Here is a 26,919-nt window from a genome sequence, read left to right on the forward strand (position 1 = left end):
AGACAAACGAATTAAATTCTTATACTAGACATTTGCAGAAACACATAAATCGACTGCATATAGCAGAGATCGCGGGTACCCAACACGTCTCTGATAGGAATACAGGGTTGTCTTCCTTGGGCCTCGAGGGTATTCAAAAGTCGCTCTCTGGCGGCGTCATTATCCGTACATTGCCAAACTGCGTGATCGATGTCGTCGTAACCGTTTCCACACCGACATATGTTGCTGTCCACGAGGTTTATTCTATTGAGATGCGCATCTAGCGAGTAGTGGTTGGACATAAGTCTACTCATCACGCGAATAAAGTCACGACTTAAGCCCAAGCCTTTAAACCACGCTCTCGAAGAAACATTAGGAATAATTGAATGTAACCATCGTCCAAGATTTCCATTGTCCCAATCGGTTTGCCAACTTGAAAGGGTACTCTGACGCACTAAATGGTAAAATTCATCGTGTGAAATTTGCCTGTCATAAAATTCGCCTTCCTGCGCGCCCACCTTTGCGAGAGAGTCCGCCTTCTCATTGCCTGGGATTGAGCAATGTGAGGGGACCCATACAAAGGTAATCATATATGATCTTTCGACCAGCACACACATCTGCTCCCTTACCTTTGAAAGGAAATAAGATGAGTGCCTACTTGGTTTCATCGACCGAATAGCCTCAATCGAACTGAGACTATCCGAGAAGATGAAGTAATGGTCTGCGGGCATGTTGGAAATCATCCCCAATGCGAAGTTGATTGCTGCCAGCTCAGCAACAAAAACGGAACAAGGTTCCTGGAGTTTGCGGAAGGCGCTAGAGTTTTCATTGAAGACACCGAAGCCAGTGGATCCACTGAGACGAGACCCGTCTGTAAAATATCTTTTCATGCAATTGACTTGTTGGTACTTTTCAGTAAAAATACGCGGAATAATAATAGGTCGAAGTTGATCGGGAATCCCATGAGTTGCTTGTTTCATGGTCAGATCATATTCAATTGAGGAACTGCGATTGGTGAAGTGAACACGGTCTGGAGTATAACAAGGAAGACACATATCTGATGATATGTAGTGGTGGTAGATTCTCATAAATCGAGATTGTGTGTTCAGCCCAAGAATTTCTTCAAAATTAGCAATTATAAGTGTGTTCGTCACTCCGCATTTGATTAGTATTCTGAGAGAGAGCTCCCAGAAACGGTTCTGGAGGGGTGTTACTCCTGCCAGAACCTCGAGACTCATGTTATGCGTTGAGTGCATACAGCCTAGAGCAATACGCAGACAACGATATTGAATTCGTTCCAATTTTATTAGGTGACATTTTCTTGCCGAGAGAAAGCAGAAAGAGCCGTACTCTAGAACAGAGAGAATTGTTGTTTTATAAAGCGTTATGAGGTCTCCCGGATGAGCACCCCACCATGTGCCACAAATTGAACGGAGAAAGTTGATCCTCTGTTGACATTTTTGCTTCAAATACGTAATATGAGTATTCCAAGTGCACTTTGAATCAAACCAGACCCCAAGGTACTTGAAAGACAATGATTGAGTAATGTTTCTGCCCAAAAGATTAAGCTGCATTTGGGCTGGGTACCGCTTTCGAGTAAACACTACCAGTTCAGTTTTCTGCGGCGAGAATTCGATCCCTAGATTCCTAGCCCAAGAAGACAAGTTATCTAAGGAACATTGCAATGGTCCTTGCAAGTCCACGGCATGTGGACCTCTTACGGAAACCACACCGTCATCTGCAAGTTGTCTTAGCGTGCATTGTTCTGCCAAACAGTTGTCGATATCTTTGACATAAAAGTTATAAAGAAGAGGGCTGAGACATGAGCCTTGGGGCAGGCCCATGTAGCTAATTCTGGAAGTTGTCAGTTGTCCAAGGGAAAAGTTCATTTGCTTTTCTGACAACAAATTGTACAAGAAATTATATAAAATTCCGGAAAGTCCACATCTGTGCAGATTGTCTGACAGAATTTCAATGGAAACTGAATCAAAAGCCCCCTTAATGTCCAAGAATACTGAAGCCAATTGCTCCTTGTGCGCAAAGGCCAGTTGAATATCTGTGGAAAGCAGCGCTAAACAATCGTTTGTTCCTTTGCTCTTGCGGAACCCAAACTGTGTATTTGATAGTAAGTTATTTGTTTCGACCCACTGATCGAGTCTCCGAAGGATCATTTTCTCCAACAATTTCCTAATGCACGAAAGCATCGCAATCGGACGGTATGAGTTATGGTCAGACGCTGGTTTGCCAGGTTTTCGAATGGCTATTACTTTGACCTGTCTCCATTCAGGCGGTATAATGTTGTTTTCTAGTAAGGAATTGAATAAGTCTAGCAAGCGTCTTTTAGCGATATCTGGGAGATTTTTCAGAAGATTAAATTTAATTATATCGCTTCCCGGTGAGGAGTTGTTCGATGAAAGAAGAGCCATAGAGTATTCCAGCATTGTGAATGGTCTATCCAGAGAGCTGCCGCTCGGAGACGCTTCTCGAAGAATGTGTTGTGCTGGAGCTGAGTCCGGAAAGACCTTTTTAGCGAAATCGAATATCCATCGGTTGGAGTATTCTTCACTCTCATTAGAAGATGAGCGGTTACGCATGTTCCGAGCCACCCTCCACAAGGTGTTCATTGAGGTTTCTCGTGAGAGTCCCTCGACGAAATTGCGCCAATAACCGCGTTTCTTTTCTTTGACTAATTGTTTCAGCTTTGTCTCAAGCTTTGAATATTCCTCGAAGTATGTGGAGGTTTTGTGTCTACGAAAAGCTTTGAAAGCATCAGATTTTTCTACATACAATTTTGTGCATTCTTCGTCCCATCCAGGTGTGGCTGGTCTTCTTTTGAAGGGCGCACTTGGAACTTTTCTTTTTTGTGCTTCCAGTGAGCTTTTGTATATCAAATCGGCGAGGAATCGATATTCTTCCAATGGTGGAAGCGTATCTATTGATTCGGCACCGATTGTCACCGCCGTTGCATATTTCGGCCAGTCGATCAAATGGAACTCGAGATGGTTCTACAGAGTGAGGGGCACACTTAATTGAAATGATGATTGGCAAATGATCGCTACCATGGGGATCATTGATAACCTTCCACAGACAATCCAATGATAGCGATCTAGAACACAAAGATAGGTCGAGTCGGCTTTCTCGAGCCGGAGGTTTTGCTATACGTGTCGCTTCACCAGTGTTTAAAATAGTCAAGTTGAAATCGTCGCATAAATCGTAAAAAATAGCCGCTCTATTGTCGTCATATAGATCGCCCCACCCAGTACCATGGGAGTTCATATCACCCAGAATTAATACTGGAGATGGAAGAATCGAGACAAGATTCCAGAGTTGACTACGGCTAATGGAGGTTCTTGGTGGAACATAAACTGAAGCTATGCAAAGATTTTTGTTCTTCACATTTATTTGGCAAGCGACGATTTCGACGCCTGATAGAGCAGGAAGGGAAATTTTGTAGAAAGGGTAGCACTTTTTGATCCCTAAAAGTACTCCTCCATAAGAATCGTCTCTATCCAGGCGAATAATGTTAAAATCGTGGAAGTTGAGTTCTTTATCGGAAGAAAGCCATGTTTCACAGAGAGCAAATATATCACAATCAGAATTGTGAAGTAAAAATTTGAACGAGTCTAGCTTAGGCACTAGACTACGGCAGTTCCACTGTAGCACAGTGATCATATCTTCAACCTCGTTCGACGAATTATCCATCGAAAGATATGATTGATGCAAGGAGGGGCCATGAAACAGTCAATTGCTTAAGATATGATTCTAGTGTTGGAAGCAAGGCAGAAACTAAGCTTCTAAGAGGGTCTTGTATGTTGAACATATTTAATATGAATTCCACAATGTCCGAAAAAGCTAGCAAACCTCGTTCGGACTTGGATTTCTTTTGAGAAGTTTGAGGAGCAGCTTTTTTGTTTTTCTTATCTTTGTTGGGTAATGGCGGAAAATCCTTACTGCAGCCAGGAAGTGGAGCAGTGGGAGCCTTCGATTTAATTTTTTCATCCCCATTACCCTGGGAATTTTGCAATCCTCTGGGAGTGACTTTAGTGTACCACCGTAGAGTCACCCTCATCGGATGAGTCAGAGTCCGATTCTTCAGCTGACAAAATCGAAAATTGGTTTTCATCTTGGACGGCTGATGCAGCCTTCACCATTTGTGCATATGACTGCTTGGAGCGTCCAGAGATTGAACGCTGCACTTTATCGGAGTGCCACAATATGCGCATTTTACTGTTTCTTTGTGGCAAGAATCCTCTTTGTGGTTTTCACCACATTTGCCACAACGAGTTTTGTTGCCGCAATGGCTGGCCGAGAGTCCCAGCCTTTTGCAGTTGGTACAATTATATACCCTCTGTACAAACAACCGCACCGGAAAAAAAGCACCATCAACTTTAACAAAGTTTGGGAGAACTGAACCAGACTCGCGTCGGAGACCACACCTTCTATCTCCACATCTCGAGAAGGGATGTAGATGTTGTACTCGACACTAAACAGCTCGTGTTCAGTCATTTTATTTGCCACATCATAAGTCGGTGCTTCTACACGCAGTTTATTGAATCTCTCTTTATGTACCAAGATTCCCGGATACTTACGCAGCAAATCTCTCGAAATGTCGAGAGTTTTCAAAGGTTTATTTTTGGGCCGAAAAAAGACAACCCATGGTCCTTTCGAAGACGGCTGGTAGTACCTGGTTCGCGCAACGTAGACATCCGAAGACGCCATAAGTGTAGCGCAAAAGCGGTGCACAACCGCTTAAAAAGGAAAAAAATATATAAAAAAAAACCTTCACCAATTAATCTACTTAACTACTAGTTGTTAATATTTTGTTGCCCAGTGTATTAACAACAAAAAAAAAACAATAAAGAAATTATCAAAAAAAAAAAAAAAAAAAACAAAAAAAAACTTTTTATTAGTTGCAAGAAGTTGCACCACTATAGCCCTCACAACCCTATCAGGGGAGAGGGCAAAGCCACGCGCAAAATTGAATAACAAAAGCGCGGCAATGGGCTAGAGAAGACTATTGTATAGTAGGTATACTTAACACCGGCCGGTGCCGGCTGTGTGAGCTGGTGCAGCCACTTCGTTTGCTGCTTTGTTGTTGTTGCTTGCTGCTTTGGAGTGGTGATGAGATGATGACGGTGAGATGATAGTCCACCTATAGCGTCGCTAAAGGTGGCTACTTCCTCTGCTGACTGCGGTTGCCTTGGGCACTGAACTTCGTCCACGGTAGGAATAACGCGCGATATAAAAAACCACTGTGGTGGGAAAAAAAACTCCACCGGCTACGAAACCAATACCCGCAACGGAGACACGAACAAACTACGTCCGGCTACTTCAAGCTATCGGCGAGGAATGCGAGACTCTTTGATTTTATATGAATTCCATGAAGTTTTTAAGATCTAGATCATCACGTATTGTAGAGCAATTCTGCTGGCAAAAGTATATGATTATCTCTAAACGCTTAATTTTGAACGTCTTTTTTGTATAAAGCAGAGGTGATTTTTGAGTTGAGGTTTTTTTTTAAATAACCGGGAAAAAACCGGGAATTGAAAAATTGGATTTGAATGGACACCCTGTAATCAGAGATTGGCCACTGTTCCAAGAGCATCCGGAACCTATTCCAGCGATTTTTTTTTAACTAGTTCGTTTATTTACTAGGCTCAGTCGTGAGTGACACTTTGCGGAGCCAGTGAGCCAGTAAATCTACACGAAACGAAAATCAATTATTTTATTCATGTGTTTCACTTATACATTTTTGCCAAAACATCAGCCTTATACATTCCATAAGACAAACCACATAGGTCCTATAAGAAAGCATAGAAGTTATGTGTGACCGCTTATACATTTCATTTGAAACATGATCTTCATTAATTTTTTGCAAGGCGTCTGCTTATTATTTGACTTATACATTTTATGAATAATCAGTAATAGAAATTTGCCAAAAGGTATAAGGAGATTTCTATTCGTGTAGGTTAGTATTGGGTATCAATTACTCGTGGCGGGCTCAAAGTTAATGGGTAACAATTTTGATTGGAGGGGGACGGTTGATCTTCTTACTTTACTTCAATGACGTGAATTTAGTTATCGAAGGTCCACGGCTATCGTATGCAGACGATCTCAAAATCTACTCACGGATCCGTTCGATCGATGATTGTAAATTCCTCCAACGTCAGTTTGAAGCTTTTGACAGCCGGTGCCGAACCGAATGACGGTGAATCCTGCGAAGTGTTCAGTCATCACCTTTACTCGAAAGAAAGAACTAGTTAATTTCCTCTATGCTCTCCGGGACACCATTTTTAAACGTGTGAGTCATGTAAAATATCTAGGTGTCATCTTGGACTTTCAATTCCTCCGTCCTCCGTCGTAGACAAGTCATCAATCATTGCTCCCTGGTACGCTCCATTATGGCATATTGTTCAGTGGTTTGCAGTTCGAACTACAACCATTGTACTGAGAAAGTCGAGTCTTTAACGCCGCTTTCTGTGATACGCTTTGAGAATGTTACCTTTGAGAGACCCGTTTCATTTGCTCAGCTATGAAAGTCGCTGCCAGCTGATTGACTTTGAGCCTCTTCGTACCAGAAGAGATACTTCAAAAACCCTGCTTGTCGCGGACACGTGACATGGCAGAATTGATTGCACCGAAATCTTGGAGCAAGTAAACATTAATGTACCTTACACGTGTACCCCGTCGCCCACATGGAGGTTAATCAAACGGAAAACTCTAAGCGACTTTCAAATAGAATGTGATTAATAGTGACTTATTAACCTGAGTAACTTATTAATTCTTTCCCGCCCAAAGTGTTTTGCCATAATCAACTTTAAAAAAAAAAACCACTATCTCTGGAGTGTCTTGAGATATTGGCCTGGATTTTCTTCTGATAATAGAAGAGCTAATACAGACTATGTGATAATATTTTTACAAAAATCGTTTGTAATTTCAGAAAGTTATAGCTCATGGGCGGGAAAGAATTAAAAAAAATACATGTTTTCTTCAAAATTCACAACTCAAATAATACCGTAACTAATGCAACTGTTATTTCTTCCCTAGCTATCTCCCAAGCAGTCTCCACCGAATGTGGCTCCTCCTCCGCCGCCTCCACCTCCACCGCTACTGGATGGCCCACTGAGTCCCTCGAAACCTCCGATGGCCAACGGCGACGTCATGATCGGCGGCGGCATGCCCAACGGCACCATCATCATGGGTCAAAAGCAACAGCTGAAGAAGATTCCACCCCAGGAAAAGATCGCCTACGAAGACCCCCGGTCCGATCTGATGAAGGCTATTCGAGACGGTGAGTATTATTGCGAGTTCTGGAGTGACGCAAGGGCCCAAGCTAAGGTTATTTGTCGTTGTTGTTGTTGTTGTTGTAGGAATCAAACTGCGCAAGGTGGAACAACGGAACGACGCCAAGGAGAACGACCGAACCATCGAGCGATTGCACGATGTGGCTTCCATTCTGGCGCGGCGCGTTGCCATCGAGCTGAGCGAATCGTCCGATTCGGAGAGTGACGACGACAGCGAGGGTTGGATGGAGAACGAAACGTCCGCATGACAACACGAGAACATGGCCGCGGCGACCGGTACGGCCGTCGCTGCCGGCGGTGGTAAGAAGAAGTGAAGGATAGACTCGCTTGAGAAGTAAGTAAAGAGGAGAGACATAACTCATATTATAGATAGTGGTTCTTCGTTGGTTGGGTTTATCGAACAAGTGTAAATGTACTAGGTAAAGCAAAAAAAAAAAATGAACAGGATACAGATGACGGAAGTTGGTTAGACAACTTTTTTTTTTCTAATTTCGTGTGAAGCTCTTCATTTGATTTGAAGATTGTACGAATAAATGTTTGATTCCAATGGGGTTCGGTTCGTGCATTTTCAAAGAAAAAAAAAAACATTTCTGTTTCGTATCGTTATACTTTCCCACTGAAGGAAAAATGGGCAAATCATGAAACATGGGGAACGACAGTACCGGAGAAGAGTGATAGCCGAAGGGATGTGTAATTTTATTGTAATTATTAAGTTATTTATTTACGGCAAAACGAATTACAAACGGCGGTTATTAGGTTTCTTATTTTTACTATGTGGATGTTTATTTTTGTACATTATTTCAATTCATACATTAGGATAACTCAGCCGCGTGTTGGAGAAAACAAAACGGGAAAGAACATTGAAATGGAAACAAAGAGGGAAAATCAAAATCGATTAAAGTTGATAATGTTAAAAACCCGTAGATATTAGAAGAACTGAGACCCCTTGGCGTAGAATCATTTCATAGAAACTGGTAGTACTCAAAATAAGCAAACCATCTAAACTAAAAAAGAAGCAAAAACATCATCACCATTCATCAAAATTTCGTACTAAATTTAAGCTAAAAAAGAACACCAGCAAAAAATAAACAGATTACCAACTAACCAATAGCCCAGTTTAGCGTTAGAATTTAGAAAGACGGATGAAAATCGGTCAAAGACTCATATGAAGCAAAAAAAAAGTATTCTTTCGTATCGTAAATCCGCGACAAGACAAAACCAGAAAACCCATTCGAAATGGATCGTATTGTAGAAGCTCAAATTTCGGCGAAAATCTTTGCTATCGAATATGTAACTAGAAAAAAAAGAAAACTTTCCTCCTCTCTGCACGCACAGAAATCTAGAGTCCTTTCCTTCCGACTTACTCACTATCCCCTCTTTGTCTGTCTGTTGCAAATCTAGGATAATCAAATTGCTTAAAAGTATCGACATATATTCTTTAACTATTACTTGTGCTTCTGAAACACCAATCGCGGAACAAAACATAGAAAATCTTAAAAAGAGAACGGTGCACACATATTCGAACAAATTTACACGCGCTACCTTTGCCCCCCCTTCTATCGTTGTTTGTGCTGCTTTGCTCTATTTTCTCTTATTCGAAAACAAAAATATAATGCTTCAAAAATTAGACAAAATAAAAGATAAACACGCATCAAATGCTTTGTGAAGAATCAATTCTCGAATGAATATTATTGGAAGACTTACTAACACTATTAAGGGAAGGAGAATCGACGTAAACTTGCCATTTCTTTGTCACCTAAAATCAGCTTCAAACTGCTCGTAATTTCAGTTTCTATCCTTTGTGTATCGTGAAGCAAGTACAGTACTGGCAAACGGCGAGGGTCTTCTTTTCGTTGAACGCGTTGAACTTAGATGAATATGGGTCATTCCAGCTCAAGTGGGTACACCACCTGTGGTTGATGTCACTGATTTGAGCCGAACTTGGCCAAAACGCTTATTTAGGCATTCTGAACAAACGCCTTTTTTTGATTTTGCTCTGAAGTGCCTAGATTCCTGTCGGCTACAACCCTGGATTTTCGAGATTTTTAATAATTTCATCTTTCTGAATGATTACTCCACAACCAAATAAGCTATTCATGATCTTAGAACTCAATTTGAAGGTTTTTATTTATAGATTCTTATAGATGTACCCACATTTTGTTTTTGTTATAGTAACTACAGTAAACAGGCTGATTACCGGCAGGTACCCAACTTACCAAAAAATGGTATATTTACACCATGGGCGGGATTTTTTATTTCTTAAACTTGGAAAACTCTTCTACTTGATGTTTGTCCAAGGGCAACTGATTTGGACAAATAGTTTTTGAGATATGAATCGATGAGTGAGTGGTAGTTTTGAGCTTTTCCTTCTAATTAAAAAAAAAATCTTGAATTCTTCCACGCTTAATGGCACAATAATATTTTTATGTTATTTTTCACTTGTTCTGGGCAGGATTCTCATCATATGAAATCATAACTAGCTCATTTATTTACTTCTGTCCAAAATTTAATTGTGGCCATAAAAGTGGAAAATACGTTCCTATGGGATACAGCCAAAACGTTGTGATTAGAAGTACGATGAAATCAGATACATAAGCAGGTATATTTATAAAAATTCAGTTGTGGAGTAATCTCTTCTGAAAGTTGAAATTTTTAAAAATCTCGAGAATCCAGGATTGTAGCCGAAAAGGATCTAGGCAAGGTTGCAAATAATTAATTAATTAATTTATCTTTATTAGGGAGGCTTTCAGCCTGGGGCTTGTTCGCCTCCAACCAGGTTGCAAATACTCATTTCAGCTAAAACAATGTTTTTTTTATATTATGAAATAATTAGATGCCATGATCATATTTTGAGGTTGCAATGAATGTGTTTGACATATTAAACCTGTTTATTTCACTTCATGAGAGTCACAATCAGCGATTTTTCACAAATTTTTGTGAAATGATGATTGCGACTCATAGAAAGCAAAATTTACAGGTTTTATATTTCAAACGCATACTTTGTAACCTCTTCTTGTAAGTTACAAGTAAAACATACCATCATACCATCTTTTGGTTTTATTATTCCGAAAAACATTATTTTAGCTGAAATGAGTATTTGCAACCTTGGACCTAGGCACCTCTAGGCACTAGAGTAAAATCAAAAAAGGCGTTTGTTCCGAATGCCAAAATAAGCGCGTTGGCCAAGTTTGGCTCAAATCGGTGACATCGATCACAACTTTTTAAAATTCTGTACCCACTTGAGCTGGAATGACCCATATTCGACTTGATACTTGATGCAGTATTACAATCCATTGAATCATCGACAAACGGAGAATGGAGGAATTCTCCACTGGACTCGGTTGTCCTGGGTCAATCCCTTTCAGTCGCCCTAGAGTGGTCGTGTTTGACAATATCCGTTATTTAGTTGATACAAGCCGTGATGTAACCCCACCAGATTCCATTTCGTAGCTTACCGTCGAGTAGGGTCAGGTGGGGCAAGAGTGCCACCTCCAATAATTTCCAAAATGAACATGATTTCAATGCTAGCTCACCCATGAAACTATGGATGGTGTTCCTATGCAGCATTATAAAAAGTTCTGTTCAAAATGAAGTCTTACAAAAATTGCAATAAACTATTTTGTACTGATGTGTCGATAATCGAAACTATTTATAATATAATTGGACATGATAAAATAAGGATTTTCGAATTTCCAAACATGTTTTTCAACAATTCCTGCAATAACAATTAATGGCTAAATATTTTCTAAAATTCGTCTAAAATCACCTTCTTAAAAACGAACCTCACACGGGGCAAGAGTGCCACCCCTATAGTTATGATTAAATGTATACAAAATTGTCAAAGAAATTGCTTCGTTGTGTATATTCTGTAATCTTGTTTCCACTAAATTTGACAAAACCAGCTACATAAACTATCATCAAAAATACTTATCATTAGAATTCATTGGTAAACATGGTTTATTTGGAATGTATTGGATAATATTGTCAAATTCAAGAGCTGAATTGAGTAAACAATAACAGCTGTTGCTAGCATGAATAATAATCAAAAGGCTATGTTTATAAACAAGCTTTAATCGACTTCAGTTTATTTAAGACGCATGGTCCTTTTGCACCATAGGGGTTGGCTCTCTTGCCCTATTGCAGTTTCAAAAAAATATTTGAGATGACATTTTGAGAAAAAGTCGTTCACAACTTTTGAAGAGATTTAATTTGCACTACATTGCTGATTTAATGAAGTCCATGTTATGAACTCCTATAAACCAATGCCAACATTTCAAAGTGGCGTAATTGCTTTTGCAAACAATGGCTTTAGCCGTCGATTTCTCGCAAATAAAAGCTTACTCTTCCAAATTAACAATGATTGCTGGTATAGGAAACATTCCTATACCTGTTGGTGTAATTAGTTTTCATGAGTGAGCTTTTATTTGCGAGAAATCGACGGTTAAAGCCATTGTTTTCAAATGCAATTACGCCCCTTGGAAATGTTGGCACTGAAATCTAGAGAGACCAGATTTCTATGAAAATAAGGTACGCTTACACAAACCAACATATCCATCGGATAGGGGAAGTCTTCCCCTACTCGATAATTCCAGTTCTATCTAGAAACATCCACTATTTACCACAGCTAGAACGTACAATTGTTAACGTGGCACTCTTGCCCCACCAAACCTTACTTTTTGCTCGACAACTCCGAAAGCTTTTTGCCCAGCCTTCAAGACGAATCAATTGTGAATCTGTAGGAATTTATTGAAGATTCGACGCAAGGCAAACATTTGGTACGTCGTTGATCGGTTCTCAAGAAAAGCAGCCTAGTACTGGCTGACAAAGAACTCCTCAAGCGGTCTCGGTCTGCACTGAAAATGAAACTAACTCAGAGAGTGAGTCAATATTAATCAGTTGTGAGTAGACCTGTGCGCCGATCAAAATATTTTCGGCAGCGGCGTGATATGCTGTTTTCTGCCGGCGGTGTGGCCAACATGCTACCCACATTTTAGTTCAGATTACTCAAAATCCCTAAAACTTAGGTCACTCATAGTATGAGTAAATTTTCGGACACTTTCCTGGGCAAAACTTCTCGAGTATGGGGATTTTTTTTTAGAAAATTGTACACAGGTTAGAAGTGTACTAGTAGACAGACTAAATCCACAATCAGTTTTCCTCGGAAAAGCGTCGGAAAATTTACTTATTCTATGACTGACCTACGTTTTCGCGAATTTGAGTAACACTCATATATGAGTTCCTCTACTCAATTTTGAGCCGTTTTCATTGGCCGTGCATGCGGAATTTGTTTAGAAAAGTATGTCAAGTTTTTATAAAATGGCCGAGGGCGGATTCATATGGCAAAGTGTTACAACCCTTTTAATAAGTATAAGAAATGTACGTTATGTAGGGGTGGATAGTATTTATAAACAATCTGTTGCATAACGTAACATTTTAATGGGTTCAAGGAATTCTTTCATTTATTGAGCATTACACGTTATTAATATGTTGATAGCGATAAATTATATGCTTTTATTACTTTGATACATAGTTGAATCGACACGCATTGTAGTCATATAACTTTTTGTTTATGTATTTGAAGATGTTGTCTTTCGGATTTACGTAGAATCCCGCACAAGTTGTAAGAGATTTAAAAAAAACTTATTATTCACCTTTATATATCCGATCCTCGTCAGACTGCTTACTGCAAAACTCTATTTTTGCAAATGCTGTAATTGTCATGAATGAAGATTGTTTTATCCACATAGTTAGAGTGGATGCTTGACCGACGTGCAGATACGGTCAGCCCAGCGTTGTTAAAAATTCGTTCCCTTGGCCAAGGATACTGCAGCTTTCTAATTTTCCAAAAGCATAGAATATCTCCATCTACAACGTTGTTCGGGTATGACGTAATGCGCAGGATCTATGAATGAGGCGGAGAGAAACTCTAGTCCACTGTTTCATTCATCCGGTGTTTTCGTCGGGTCGAGGTTTCCTTCTGCCTCACCTATAGATCTCGCTCATCGAGACGAAACCACTAAACTGAGATTTTTGACGTTTGATCAGCGCACCAAAACACTATCTCGAACAAGTGCGAGCAGGAGGAAAAATAATGATTCATCCACGGGACTGATTTCAAATGTTTCCACTAAGGCTGTGAACCATTTGCCGAGTTAAATTTAACTCGTAGTTAAAAGTGACATTTCGAAAGTTATTTTTTATGTTCGAAAATCCCCGGGCTGTCGATCGACCGGTTTTCGAGCCACGGTCGTCAAAATTTAACTTCTTGTCTGTCAGAAGTAACCACGCTCGGATAGCAGGGTTAATCGATAACTTTTAATCTGTCAAATTTTAACCAAAAGTTAAAATAATCCACCAAATGGTTCAGAGCCTAAGAGGTTTCACAAATTCGACAGTACACTCTTAACTGGTCTACAGATTTATGGCCCATAAAAAACATGCGAACTTAGCGGCTGTATTGCATATTTTACAGCTGTCGCTTACACCGCATGTGTTTGTTTTACGTTGGTTTTAAGTGTGTGAGTAAAAAATAGCAGACAACAGCAAAATGCTTGCTTAGCAGCCCCTTGGATTCATCCCTGAGTGCTAGATAGAGAAAGTGCACGTCAAAAAACTAAATGACAATCGCTGCCTCATACACGCTCCTTTTTTGGTCTCGGAGGTTACTCAAAAATGAGTCAGACGTACTCATTTTCATAACTACTTTTGAAACGTCAAATCATGAGTGTTTGTATGAACAACGAAATGGCCAGTGTGTTTACGAAAATACAGCACAGTTTCACGACGAACAGCTCCGATCATCCCGGTCTTGGTAGGTCAGATGTTTTGACATAAGTTCGTAGTCAGCTGTTCTCTCATTTTCAACGCAGTATCCATTGCCCTGGTTTGGGCAAGGGGTAAGTCACTCTGTCACATTGTGTTAACACTCGCAAAAACACACTTAAAACACCATTACGTCGCATTATAAGCATTGTTTTATTTCAATTCCGGCACCACTGCAAATACTGTTTACATTCGATTGTTATTTTGTTGTTGAGAAACAAAAACGAGCAAAAACCGTCGTACCATCCTGCCGGGAAAGAAAAACATTCTGGATCTGGATTGAAATCCAAAGAAAAGAAAATCCGAAACCGGTTGGGATCCACGAAAGCAGCAGCATCAGGAGGAACAGATGCTAAAAAAGTAAATGTCTCGCAAGAAAACCAAGACAAACGCAACGGAACAGTTCCTCATTGTAAATCGTAGGTTCTCACCAGCAGCAGCCCAATCACGGCCCACCAATTAATTGCAAATTGCACCTATTGCTTGGTCTTTGTTCCCGGGTGGCCCGTGCCATTCGTCTTCCTACTGCAGCGGCAGGCCCTGTTTCACTCTGAAAGCCGGTGCACCGAGCTGCGGTCGTATTAGCTCCATATAACATTCCCGTCAGTGTTGATTTTTCATTAAACAAATAACAGCAACGGAGTGGTCATTTTCAGTGTTATGTTATGGTTGAGGTTATGAATGCCAGAAAATATATTTTTTCGGTTGAAGTTTTGACAGCTCGATCATCACGATGAAACACCCAGAAACACTTTCCGGCACTCACACATGAAACACAGTAAGCACAGACACAAGGTGGCAGAGTGACTTACCCCCTGTTCGGAAGTCACGGTCTTGACAACATAGAGATTGCTGACGTTTATCGTACGCACACTACGTCACGTATACGTATACGCAAAATGTTTTCATCGGGAAAAAAAACTTCATAGCGGAAAATTTTCCCGATGAAAACAAATCACTGACACAATCATACTTTAGCAACCTCTATAGACATAGCAACATAGTTTGAAATTTTAAGATAGGTCAGTCTTATAGCGAATTCGTTTATTGTTCAGTTCCAACCTGGATCGGGTATTAAGATTGGGTCTGCTTGTTTTCTGACAAACGTCAGTTTGCTCGTTTGTTTTTAAAACCTAACTCAGGTTGAGGTTCACACTAGCGGTGCCGGTGGTGTAGTGGTAAGCGTGATTACCTCTCACCCCAGCAGGCCTGGGTTCAATCCCAGTCGGCGCCGCCGGGATGTTCTGAGGCATAACATCTCTGATCACGTCTTCCTTCGGAAGGGAAGTAAAGCCGTTGGTCCCCGGTTCATGAGTTGATGGGTCGATAGGTAGGGTCCAGGTGTGGGAGCTGCCTTCCTGGCGTCGGTAGCATTGGTGCTCAGCACGGAAAACAAGATCGACGGAAAACAAACCAAAGAAAAAAAAAAAAAAAAAAAAGAGGTTCACACTGACAAAAAGTTCGGTTTCGCACTGGGTTGGAACTGGTGTTAACCCCGATAATAAACGAATTCGCTATTAGTATGTTTATTATTACAAGACCAACAATTGAAATGGTCTTAACTCCATTTTGTAAACAAACCTTGTAAGGACATTTTCTCGCAAACCGAAACCTTCATTCGCAAACCTAAACCACAATCGGGTAGAGGAGAATTTCCCCTTTATGTTCATTATGTTGGTTTGCCTTTGCGGAATTCGGTTCGCGAGAAAATGGCCTTACAAGATTTGTTTACAAAATGGAGTTAAGGCCATTTCAATTGTTGGTCTTGATTAGTTTGTCATTGTGATGAGGATTACAAGGAAACTCCTAGAAGGAGTCTTAGGTTAGTGAATTTTAGACAAATTCTAAGGATTAAAATTTCCTTCCAAATTATCAAGCGTATCGAATGTTGAGGTTGCAATTTCCAACGAATTCTGACAAGATTAATGAAGTTCCTAGAGCAATTTATTGAGAATTCCAAACGAACTTTCAGAGGAAAATTTCAAGAGCAAATAAAAAACAATCTGAGGTGAATTTCATGAGAATTTTAAAAGCGAGTTCAAGCCAATTTTAAATATACTCAAAGACAGAAACTTTAGCAAATACTTGGGAGAATCAATGAAAATTTGGATAGAATGTTAGGGTGCATTTCAATATTTGGTGCAGGGAGTTTCTGGACTGCTGTAAATTCAATTTCACAACCTTGAGAATTTCAAGTTCATTTTAGAAATTAAAAATTTCAGGTTTTTTAAAAGATCTCTGTAAAGGGGAATGATTTTAAGGAAACGGAGTGCTGAGCTAATTATCATTCTCATTATCATTTTTGTTCTTCATTTTATTTAGCTAGGATCAAATGTATGTCTTCAAAACTCTGCGGAGCCAAACCACATCGAATAGTTCTATATTTAAAAAAAAAGTATTCGTGAACATTATTTGAGTTTTTTGGTGGCTACTATTTCTGCGCATCGCTTTTTTCCTCTCCACTGTTATAGTCAGTCATCGGGTTCGTCACGTTCATTTACGTCACAAGCACCTCCACTGTTTCCTAATCGTTATCGTTGTTGTCCAACGATCACCGCAGCAGCGTACGCACTGCAACAGCTCTGTGCTTCGTCGTTTGTTGCTGTCCTGGTTGCTTCCGGATCTTCTGGCGCCCCTCCATTTTGCATAAGAAACATTTATGTTTATTACCGTCATAAAATATAGTCCCATTCCGATTGAAGAAATGAAGCGACGGGAGAATCTCGTCCATGTATACTAGACTGGCCCACAAAAATAAAAGTTCTAATTTTCCACGCGCCAACCTATAGCCTTTAGGTGAGCAAACCATTCTCTGAAAGTTTTAGCTTATTTGGTTGTAGGATGAGCTGGTGCTTTTAGTTTGAATGTTGTATGGAGATTTTGGTTAAAATACATTAATAAATGACACTCCTACACTTTATCGATCATAAAAAAAAGTTTCCTTACTATCAATTTGATTCAGATTTTCAAAACTTGTAGTTCAAACAATCAGTAACAACTTTGCTGAAGACTGCATTAAGAATTCGGTTAATTTCATTAAGATATTCGCTTTTGAATCTATATCACCTATATAAACATTAAACTAAAAGGATCAGTCCGAGTAACGTCAAAAACAACTGAAACATCCAGAAAGTGGTTACCTCACCTACTGAAATTAGTCTGTTGACCTGTGGAAAATATGAACTTTTATTTATCTAGTGGTAATCTAGTTGATACGTTACATAAGCTGCCTGTATTTTGTTGCAATATACGGTCAAAATGCACATATAAATTCAAGAAAGAATATCTCCATAATACTAACTTGAATCATGATGCTCTATCCAGCAAAATTGTTTCTTATAGATTAAGCTTCAGTTGCTGAAATTCTGAGCTTAAAAGAGTTTGCTGAACCAGTTTTATGCACGAAAGAGTGAAGGGATGTTATTTCTCCATACATTTTAACCAATATCCCCGTATCAACTTTAAGTCAAAAGCGCCAGCTCGTGTTACATCTGAATGAGCTGAAATTTTCAAAGAATGGTTTTGTCACCTAATGGCACAAATCTGGGGGTTGGCCCGTTGAAAAAAATGATAAAAAATTTCTCCCATATAAATGTGGACCAGTCTAATGTATACACCACGCACGCCTGTGTGCATGTCGAGACCCAACTTCGCAGGAAATTTCATCAAGGTTCACCAACGCTACGTGGCGCACAGTGCTCAAGCGGTTCCAAATTGGGTCTAGGTTAGCCTCCCAAGGTTTGAACTGATTTGGTAAAAAAAAACAGACTGGGCACAAACCATTTGAAGTTTATATGGGAATAACAATGGGGAAACCAAACTTTTTCTTCGTAGTCTTCTATCCTTCTAGCTATTCTTATGGAAAATTTGTTCAGCTCAACTTTGCGGAACATTGTTTTTCAACCAAACATCAAATTAAATCGTTATTTATTGTTTAAGAGATTGATAATCTTATGGCATGTGAACGTAGCCTCCCTCAGCTAAAATTCGCGTCACCATTATCTCTCCATTCACACATAATGGACAATCAAATCTTCTGAATTTAACATCAATGCATGCAGTATACATTCTACTGACTTGATCTTAATAAAAAGTGCTTTCCCCTCCTCAATCCCGTAAGTTGCTTCCATCTGAACGGGATCCGCATCCAATGATCCCTCAAAATTGTCAATCTTGCCAAAGGTGAACGTCGCGCTTCCATTGGGAAAATTGAATCTGGTCGAATTTTTCACATCAACACTCATCATCAAATTATGGCTTTCAACGGCAACGATAAGTGCACCGAATTTACCGACGATCGCGTGATCCAGACCAAAAAGTACAATGGAGTTTCCTGCCACTCGAACTTTCTAGAACTTCAAGGGAAAAAGGTTGAAATTATTGCTTCATTTTCCGAAAATCTCCGGTAGAAGAGCGTCCCAAAACTGCTCGAATATGTGATTAATTGCTACTGCTGGTCTTTGCTGGCGGATTCCGTTTGAGTACAAGATTTTTTTTTTTTTTTTTTTTTTTTTTTTTTTTATTATAGTCACTTTAACACTCTTGGGTCATTCGTGACTTGTCCGGGGGTGAGATTTGAACTCGTGACTTTGGCGTGAGAGGTATGGATGTTAACCACTACGCCGGGGTCGCCCCAAGAGTACAAGATTAGTACAATCCACAAATGGCCGCTATCCTGGTTGATACAATCCCCCTTATTCTGCGAGTCACGTGTCTCTCTCTCACCGGTGAGGTGACAATAGTCACCTCGTGTGAGGTGACTCTCCATTTGATTTACATGGAGAGTCACCTCACACGAGGTGACAATTGTCACCTCACCGGTGACAGAGAGTCACGTGACTCGCAGAATAAGGGGGAATGCAAATCCGCCATGTCATCGGTCATTTGTGGATCAACCTTGTCCTTACTTTATGAATGTATACAATATGTGTAGTTCATCCTGAATGGTCTAATGCGGAAATCTGAGAGTCAACTATTTCAAATGATGAAATCGTAAGGCACCCTTCGTTTTCCAGTCCTGTACTTGCATATTCTTAAATTACAGCCGTTAGCAAGCACGAAAATACCAACTACACATCGACCCTTGATTCAAATCGTAGAAAGCAGTTAATAGCACAGCAAATTTATTTACGAAAGAAAAAAAAAACATCAAGAAATTAGCACCAAACGAGCAACAAAAATGTATAATCAAATGACTTTCGCAAACAGACACAAACTAAAGCAGATATAAAACAAACATAACGTACATAGATAGACACTTAACTACTATAAACTGAAACAAAAACCAGAGAACATTCTTCCAAGACTTACTCATAAGCATACCAAGATTAAGTTCATTTAACAAACAAACAAACAAAACATCGCGTAGCATAACACAGCAATTGAATAGCTAAAACTGAAACATTCTGAATAGTTCCCTTCTTGTGACCGGAGGGGATGATCCTAGAGCCCGTTAATCGCAAAAGTTGTTCATCCACGTTAATACTAACTAGCGCTGTCAAAGATGTGTTTTTGTGAATAATTTTCCAGTTTGTAGTCGACACACAGAGAATAATAATCAAAGGTAGATGTAAACAAACAAGCCACACAATAACATCAACAACAACAACATTAATATGAGGGAGAACGAATGCCAATATGTAAGCTTTTTGTACTGCTCGGCGCTGAAAAAAAAATAGGGAAAATTTGCTTCGTTCGTAGAAATGGTGATGCAAGATAAAAAAAAAATGGAACAAAACGAATGATAATGAGAATTACTCGTGTAATATACTAGCGATTTAGGTTTCGTTTCTACTTGTGTTAGTTCTGAATGTATCTGTATAAGAAGACATCCGAAATTATGAATATAGTTTATTATAAGTGAGAGATTTACTACTTGTTTATATAGTTTTTTTTTCAGTCTTATGAATTCCAGTCGATCGTAATGTTTGTTTTATATATTTTTAAAGAAGATTACGATAATGCAACTTACTATTCTTGAATTTGCTGTATTATACGTGAAACAAATTATTAACTACTGACACTTGAAATATAAATCTTACTAAGCGGAAGGTAAATAATGAATATAATATTGAAAATTTATTAAAATAAAGTGAAACTTGAAAAAACAAACCCAGATGGTGTTTCCTTATTGCGATGTGAAATTCAAACCCTGACAATAAAAAATTTAAATAGACAACATGCAGCATTCATACACGCTCAATCTTAAGTTTGGGGTCATCCTTTAAAAACATGCAAACGTTTTTTGCTCAGTCATTTTACGACCGATTTTCGGTCTTTATAGGTAGGTAACTGGTTTAATATATTTTACAATTTTTGTATGCTATAACTTATGTTCAATTTACAACATTTTTCCAAAATGCACACTGAATATTCATGATTGATTTTGCCAGAATTGGGTCGGCCAAATTTTGAAATGAAAGTTGAAGTAGAACCCTTGAGATACGTTTGTGAAAATTTGTTTCATTAAGCCAATACGGTCGCCTCGAGTTCGATTTCAGGTTCCAGTGCAGGGTAAATAATTTGGTGGTGTGCATATAACTAATTTCGACTAATGTGGTTCTCACAGCAAATAAACTCAATCAATTCCTCCAACAAGAAAAGTGTAAATAATATTTAACCCGACTTCCAGAGAAAGCTGTGTAGTGATTATTGGATAACCGGGAAAAGGTTGAATAAGCGCCTTTCAAGTTCGCATACAACTATACAGCAGGATAACAGCTGTACATAAGCGTAAATGGAAATGCAATAAGAGCTTGTTCCAACCGTCCCAACCCATAAGTAGCTGACTAAGTTCGCCTCATATCGTATAACGTTTGAATACAGCTTGAGGCTGTATAAATGAAATGAGTAAAGCATTTACATTGTGAAAATTGTTAGTTAGGAACTATTCAAATCGACATATCTGCTTTTGTAAACAATTACTTCAATCGACGATTTGTGGCATCTGCTAACTCACCCTCGCAAACGAACACCATCATCAGGTAGGGGAGTCTTTCTCCTACTAGCTGGTGTTGTTATGTCGTTTTCGTTTTTGCGGTGTAGCTACACCGGTGCTACACCGCCGAACACCGAAAATTTTTAGGGTGTAGCTATCGGTTGCACCTTTGTTTACAAACAAAGGATGATAAACTGTCAATGACTCGCGCTTATTGCTGCTTACACTACACCGGTGTAGTGTAGTAAAAACGAAAACGACATTAGTTTCTGTGGGTGAGCTAGCATTTGTCACAAATCGTCGATTGAAGTGATTGTTCACAAAAGCAGATACGTCGATTAGAATAGTTACGCTTGAAAGGTTCTATTAGCACTTTCATTTCAAAATGTGACTACGGGACATGCTGTGGATTATTTGTTAAACCACATTTCTGCTTCATCCGGAAATCATCTAACCAATGCAAGAAGCATTGAAGCTTACAAAAAGTATGAATCAGGTTTCATCCAAAATGTAATGGGAGGAAAAATCAATAATTTCTTTGTGGTACGAGGCCGGGTAAGTTTTTTTTTTATCTTGAAATTTAGTTTCCAAGGTCAATACAAATTATACTTCAGGTGGCGCATTCTATGAGGCTTGATAAACCAGCTTTAAACGCGTGGCTAATAGTACGGAAGAATGGGACCATTGCATCAGGGCATTGCAACTGTGTAGCAGGTCTAAGCGAAACCTGTTCGCATATAAGCGCTTTGCTATATGCTTTGGCAAATCTACACTCAATTACTGCTACATATAAGGTAAGGTAAACATTTGCTAGTTGAACTAAAATTCAGCTAATTTCGTATATTATTTCAGCTGAGTATTACTGATCTCCCATCCTACCGGGCAAGACCAGCAAAAAAATCACAGATGATCTGTATCACCCTATACATGACACCAACTACAGCTATAAGGTGGTAAGGATGGACGACATGAACACGACAGGAAGCTTTTTTAGGATTTATGGCTTATTTAAGGGATGTTGGAAGTGAAGCTGCTGTTCTTCGGAAGTTTTGTGATGGCGATAGCTTTGCTTGTGTAGAGTGTCAGAAGAATGCTATTCCGGATGTTTTTTTTTTTTTGAGTAAAAATGTTTTGCTTCAAAACCAATTCGTCCCCGAGTTGGAAGGAGAATCACTTGAGAAAATAAGAGAGTTTTCGGACAAATTAAACATCATCATTTCGGTAGCCGAAATTGAACAAATCGAACGATTGACTCGTGCACAATCTCGATGTGACCTGTGGCGATGGGTCAGGATAGGCCGGATAACAGGTTCGATATTAAATGAATGTAGTCGAGCCTCGATTACAACAGTTCCAGCTAAAATGACCCTCTTAAAACGAATTTGCTATCCTGAAACTACGACAATCCAAAATGAAGCTATGGCATACGGAAGAAATAATGAACCTCGCGCTTTAAAAGCGTTCCAAAACCATTCATGTCGTCCACTCTGGACTTGATAATGATGTGTGACTGCTGTGGTACATCAACCGTAGAAGTTAAATGTCCTTTCAGGCTATCGGGGAAATCAAGCCTGAATAATCAACTTAAGATCAAGAACTTGATTGAAAGCAACCATCCATTCTTGGCGATTCGAGATGGAGAATATTTGATGGTGAAGTCGCATGATTACTACGCCCAAATACAAGCAGAGATTTTTGTGAGTGGCTCAAATTTTGGATGGTTTTTTGTATGGAGTAAAGATGAGGAGCTTTGCTTGCGAATTGAGAGGGACATTGATTTCTGGAAGGAAGCTTGTGAAAAATCGTTGAAATATTTCAAAAATATCATATCACCTGAACTAGTCGCCAATTTCTTTTTGAATGGTTCAAAACTTAAATAAAAGAAATTCTTAAACTGGAATGATTGATTTATTAAAATTACACAAAATACAAGAAACCTTAACCATTAAATCCACAACATTATGGTTATTCTGAAATCGTGCCATGGTATCAACAGATATTGTTCCAGAGATATTGATACTTATTCCGCAGCAATCCAATGACTCTCTCCACGTGAATCCGAAGAGAAGTAACCTGTTTATCAGTTTCCAGTTCGGCAGGTGAAAACTGGCGCTTATTGCGCAAAAATGTCGGGATATTCAGGGTTGCTTTCTTTGCGCGAATTATGTCACTAATAGTAAACCCCTTGTCGGCAAGTATAATATCGTTTTCCTCAACTAAATCCAAAAATCCACTCTGCAGCGTAATTTCACGATCGGAGCAACGACCCGTAAACCCGTTCGAAATATATGCAATTGTCCCGTCAGGATGAACAGCTATCAAGAACTTAACAGTATGTGTTCGCTTATAATTGCTAAAATGTGCAGCCGCGGCCTTTATGTTACCTGGAGTATCGTAGCGAACCTCAAAACAGTCAACAATGAATACACGTTTATGCTCGTAAATTCTGGCGAAGCTGTGTGGAGTATGAAGAGCTGCATTCTTCTGTTGAGATGGTTGAAGAGCGTACTTGCAGCATGAATAAATCACATATAGTGTGCGGTGAAAGTACTTAGATGCCGTTGTTGTGCTAACACCATAATCAAACCCCAACGTTGAGAACGGTATGTTCAATCTAAGTTGTGACAACGTCATAACAAACAGTTGTTCTGAACCGAAATTCGGCATAGGGTCATCAAGTGACGGCCGCAAATACTTATATAATTTCGTCAAAACTTGGTAGTCTGAAATTCCTGTATAATAATTGCACTTAATAGCACTCTCCGCTAAAAACTCCAAACCCCTTTGCTTCAAAACCAGCTTTTCCTCCAACCCAAAGTTGTGGTTCTGAATTCGTGCCAGTTCGGTTCGATAAATTTGGAGTTTTTTTTTTCAGCATCTAGCGCTCTATGCAAATAATTGTCTGAAACACAGTAAAGCAAATTATATGTTGAAAAACGTTATTTTTTCTGGGTGAACAAACCAGTCGGAACTGAAGGTGAAGTGAGCTCCTCGGTGAGTTCCTTATTTTCATCAAACGAGGCTTTGATGTATGATTCGGACGATAACTTCGGGGAAGTTATATGCTCCAGTTCTTCATCAAAAATTTTAGCTGGTTCTGGATCAGGTTTTGTTGATTAATTTATAGGGTTCGAGGCACTTGGCAGGTTATCCTCTAGTTTATCATTGTTGGCATCATCTGTGCAGCACTGTGTTCTGAATTAGTAAGAATAATGATGGAACCCAATCCGGGTTGTTCACATCTGTTGATTTAGCTGGTTTTCCTATAGTTCGACAAGTAACCTTATTATTCAATCAATACTAATTAATTAACTTTCAAGTTAAATCTAACCTGAGATAAAATGTCTACCGCATACATATTTCGTACTCCATATCAAAGTATCTTTGAAGCCTAGAGCAACAATCCATCGATCTCTTCGAAGTATATTAAGCCGGCTGATAAATGAGCTCGAACCTACCGAAGGGAAGCTGGACATGCTTCGCGCTGATACGGACGTATGACAATGGTTCAACACACAAACTTTCGGCATTTTAAAACAGATATAAATAATCAAAAAACATTTCACGATACAACCGGAGATCAGCTTCACAGTTTGACGCCTACAAACAATCAGTTAAATCGACTTGCTTTGATTTTTGTATCTGCACGCACTGCTAATGACTGACTGACGAGCGAACCGAAAGTAAACATCAAAGCAGAAGAGAAAATAGCGAGCAAAACAAACCCGGCAAAAATGTCAAACGAAAGTTAGGTTAGGATTGATGCAGTGATCTATAGAGGTTTTTGATGTTTAATCGGCGCACACTACTGTACCATTTAAAGCGAACGAGTGCGAACAAGAGGGAAACAGATTAGTGGGAAAACAAACCGTCCATTCATCCATGTTTGCTAGATAGAGAAAGATGGTTAAACGTCAAAAAGGTCTATAGGGGTGAGGTGTGTGTCGAAGAAAAATATTCCGACACCAGCTCCTGCACGGTAAGAAAAACGTAACCAACGGTCAGTTTACTTTTACCTACTTTTGACTTAAAGTTTGTCTCCCTTTCTCCTTGTAACGTTGTCAAAAACGGAGGAACAAAAGCACCCAACAGGGGTAGTAAAGTATGGGAACCTAACGTTGAGTATAATCATATTTATCTACTTTTGGGTACATTGGGTTGGATAGAAAGCTAGTGGAAAATTCCATACGAATTGCAGTAAATGAAAACTACTTTGACCCACTTTACCTACTTTTGGGTTCCTGCATTATAGTGCGGAGATGTTTGAAAAGAACTTACTTTTGTGAACTTTTTTCTTACCGTGTACCTGCTATAATACAAACAACAGGAACAAGTGGCAAATTTTCTGCAGAGATGGAACCATTGGGTGGTTCAGCAACAGTATGCTCTTTTCCGTTTCTCAGCAACCTTGGTTCAAAGATTTATCCTTTACTAGAAGGCATCGTTCGAAATCGAAACTCATCACCTATCAATCTCGATGAACATTTCAAATGGTCCTATCTGCTTTGATCGATTCTCTTCATCGACTTTCTCTTTTCATAACCACTGCTATGCAAACAAATTTCGCGCTAATTCTACGACATAGTTTGATAAAAGAGGTTCTTATCTAGCGTCCAAAACATCAAATATAACAGGGAAAGGTTTTGCAGCTGAGTTATTGACGAAAGAGAAAGACGATGAAGAGAATCGATCAATGCAGATAGGACCTTTTGAAATGTTTATCTAGCAATAACGTCTTCCTGCTCATCTCAACCGCAATGGGATAAAGCTGACCAGGCATGTGCCTGTCAGCGCTGCCATTTATACAGATTTATCTGTATTATACAGATTTTTTAATCTTAATACAGACCCGATACAGAATACAGATTTATCACAGATTTTTAAATTATAATACAGATTTATACAGATTTTTATAAAATGAATGTTATGGTGTTTTTGACAGCATTCACAACCAGAGGACCAACCGCTTTCGGATGCATATGGAGCTGGTAGTAAACGATTTGAGATTGTATGGGGATTTACAGTATTAATTGAATATTTCCAATATAAGCATGTATGTTAAATACAAGAAAAGTGCCCGAGCACATTAAAATGGTACAAATACAAGTACTCGTAAACATTTTACTTGCATTGAAAATGTATTTCGTAAGAAATTGCGGATTTTCTGATATTCTCCATACTGCAAAAATGATTTTACCAGCACTGGCGGGGCGACATCTCTCGACTTTTCGGAGTAACTACCACACAAAAATTGAAACTGCTTATCAGGAAGATAATGAATAGAAACTAAAATCTCCATACATTTTCAAACGGCTTCATATCACTCTTATAAATAAGTACGGACGATATCACAAATGGCGCAATTATATCCCGTATGGTTAGTACGATAGCCCGAATAGGTGGTTAAGCACTTTTTATGGTTATTTTGTATGCACTGTATTTGTAAAACAACAAAACATGATTAATTAAGAAAAAAATCGTCAATACAGAAAATACAGATTTTTTAATAGAGTGGATACAGATTTTTTATAAAACCACCTGGCAGCTCTGGTGCCTGTTGAGGGTAGAGCGCTACCAATCGGGTATCAAAAGCAGGGCTGGCAAATATCATGTTCAATAAACAATCTAACGCGATATTTAATATCGCGTGAGATCTTTCATTGAAAATGACATTTGCCAGCCCTGATCTCGATACCTGATCCAGGTTGGAACTGAATAATAATACTGTCACTGATACGTTGTCGATATACATCGACAAAAGTCGATTTGGATTAACGAATTTCCAAAATTGATTATAAATACCGTGCTTAAACGTTACCGGGAAACACTAACGTTGGATCGTGCAAAACAAAACAAACGTAGAAGTGGAACATATGA

The 26,919-nt window shown here is 39.2% G+C and overlaps 1 protein-coding gene across 4 annotated transcripts in view; it reads left to right on the forward strand.

The window, feature by feature from the left end:
- Nucleotides 1–9,545, forward strand: part of SCAR (wiskott-Aldrich syndrome protein family member 3 SCAR) — a 102,554-nt gene extending 93,009 nt beyond the window's left edge. For all 4 annotated transcript variants that reach the window (XM_065229296.1, XM_065229315.1, XM_065229307.1 and 1 more), the window contains exons 5-6: nt 7,027–7,270; nt 7,350–9,545. In XM_065229296.1, coding sequence (XP_065085368.1) covers nt 7,027–7,270; nt 7,350–7,531 — 426 coding nt within the window. In that variant the 3' untranslated portion in view covers nt 7,532–9,545. The remainder of the gene's footprint in view (nt 1–7,026; nt 7,271–7,349) is intronic.
- The last annotated feature ends 17,374 nt before the right edge of the window (nt 9,546–26,919 follow it).

Source organism: Ochlerotatus camptorhynchus, unplaced genomic scaffold, assembly GCF_037179485.1.
Source record: "Ochlerotatus camptorhynchus isolate MF236.1 unplaced genomic scaffold, CSIRO-AGI_Acam_v1.1 ptg000024l, whole genome shotgun sequence".
NCBI lineage: Eukaryota > Metazoa > Arthropoda > Insecta > Diptera > Culicidae > Ochlerotatus > Ochlerotatus camptorhynchus.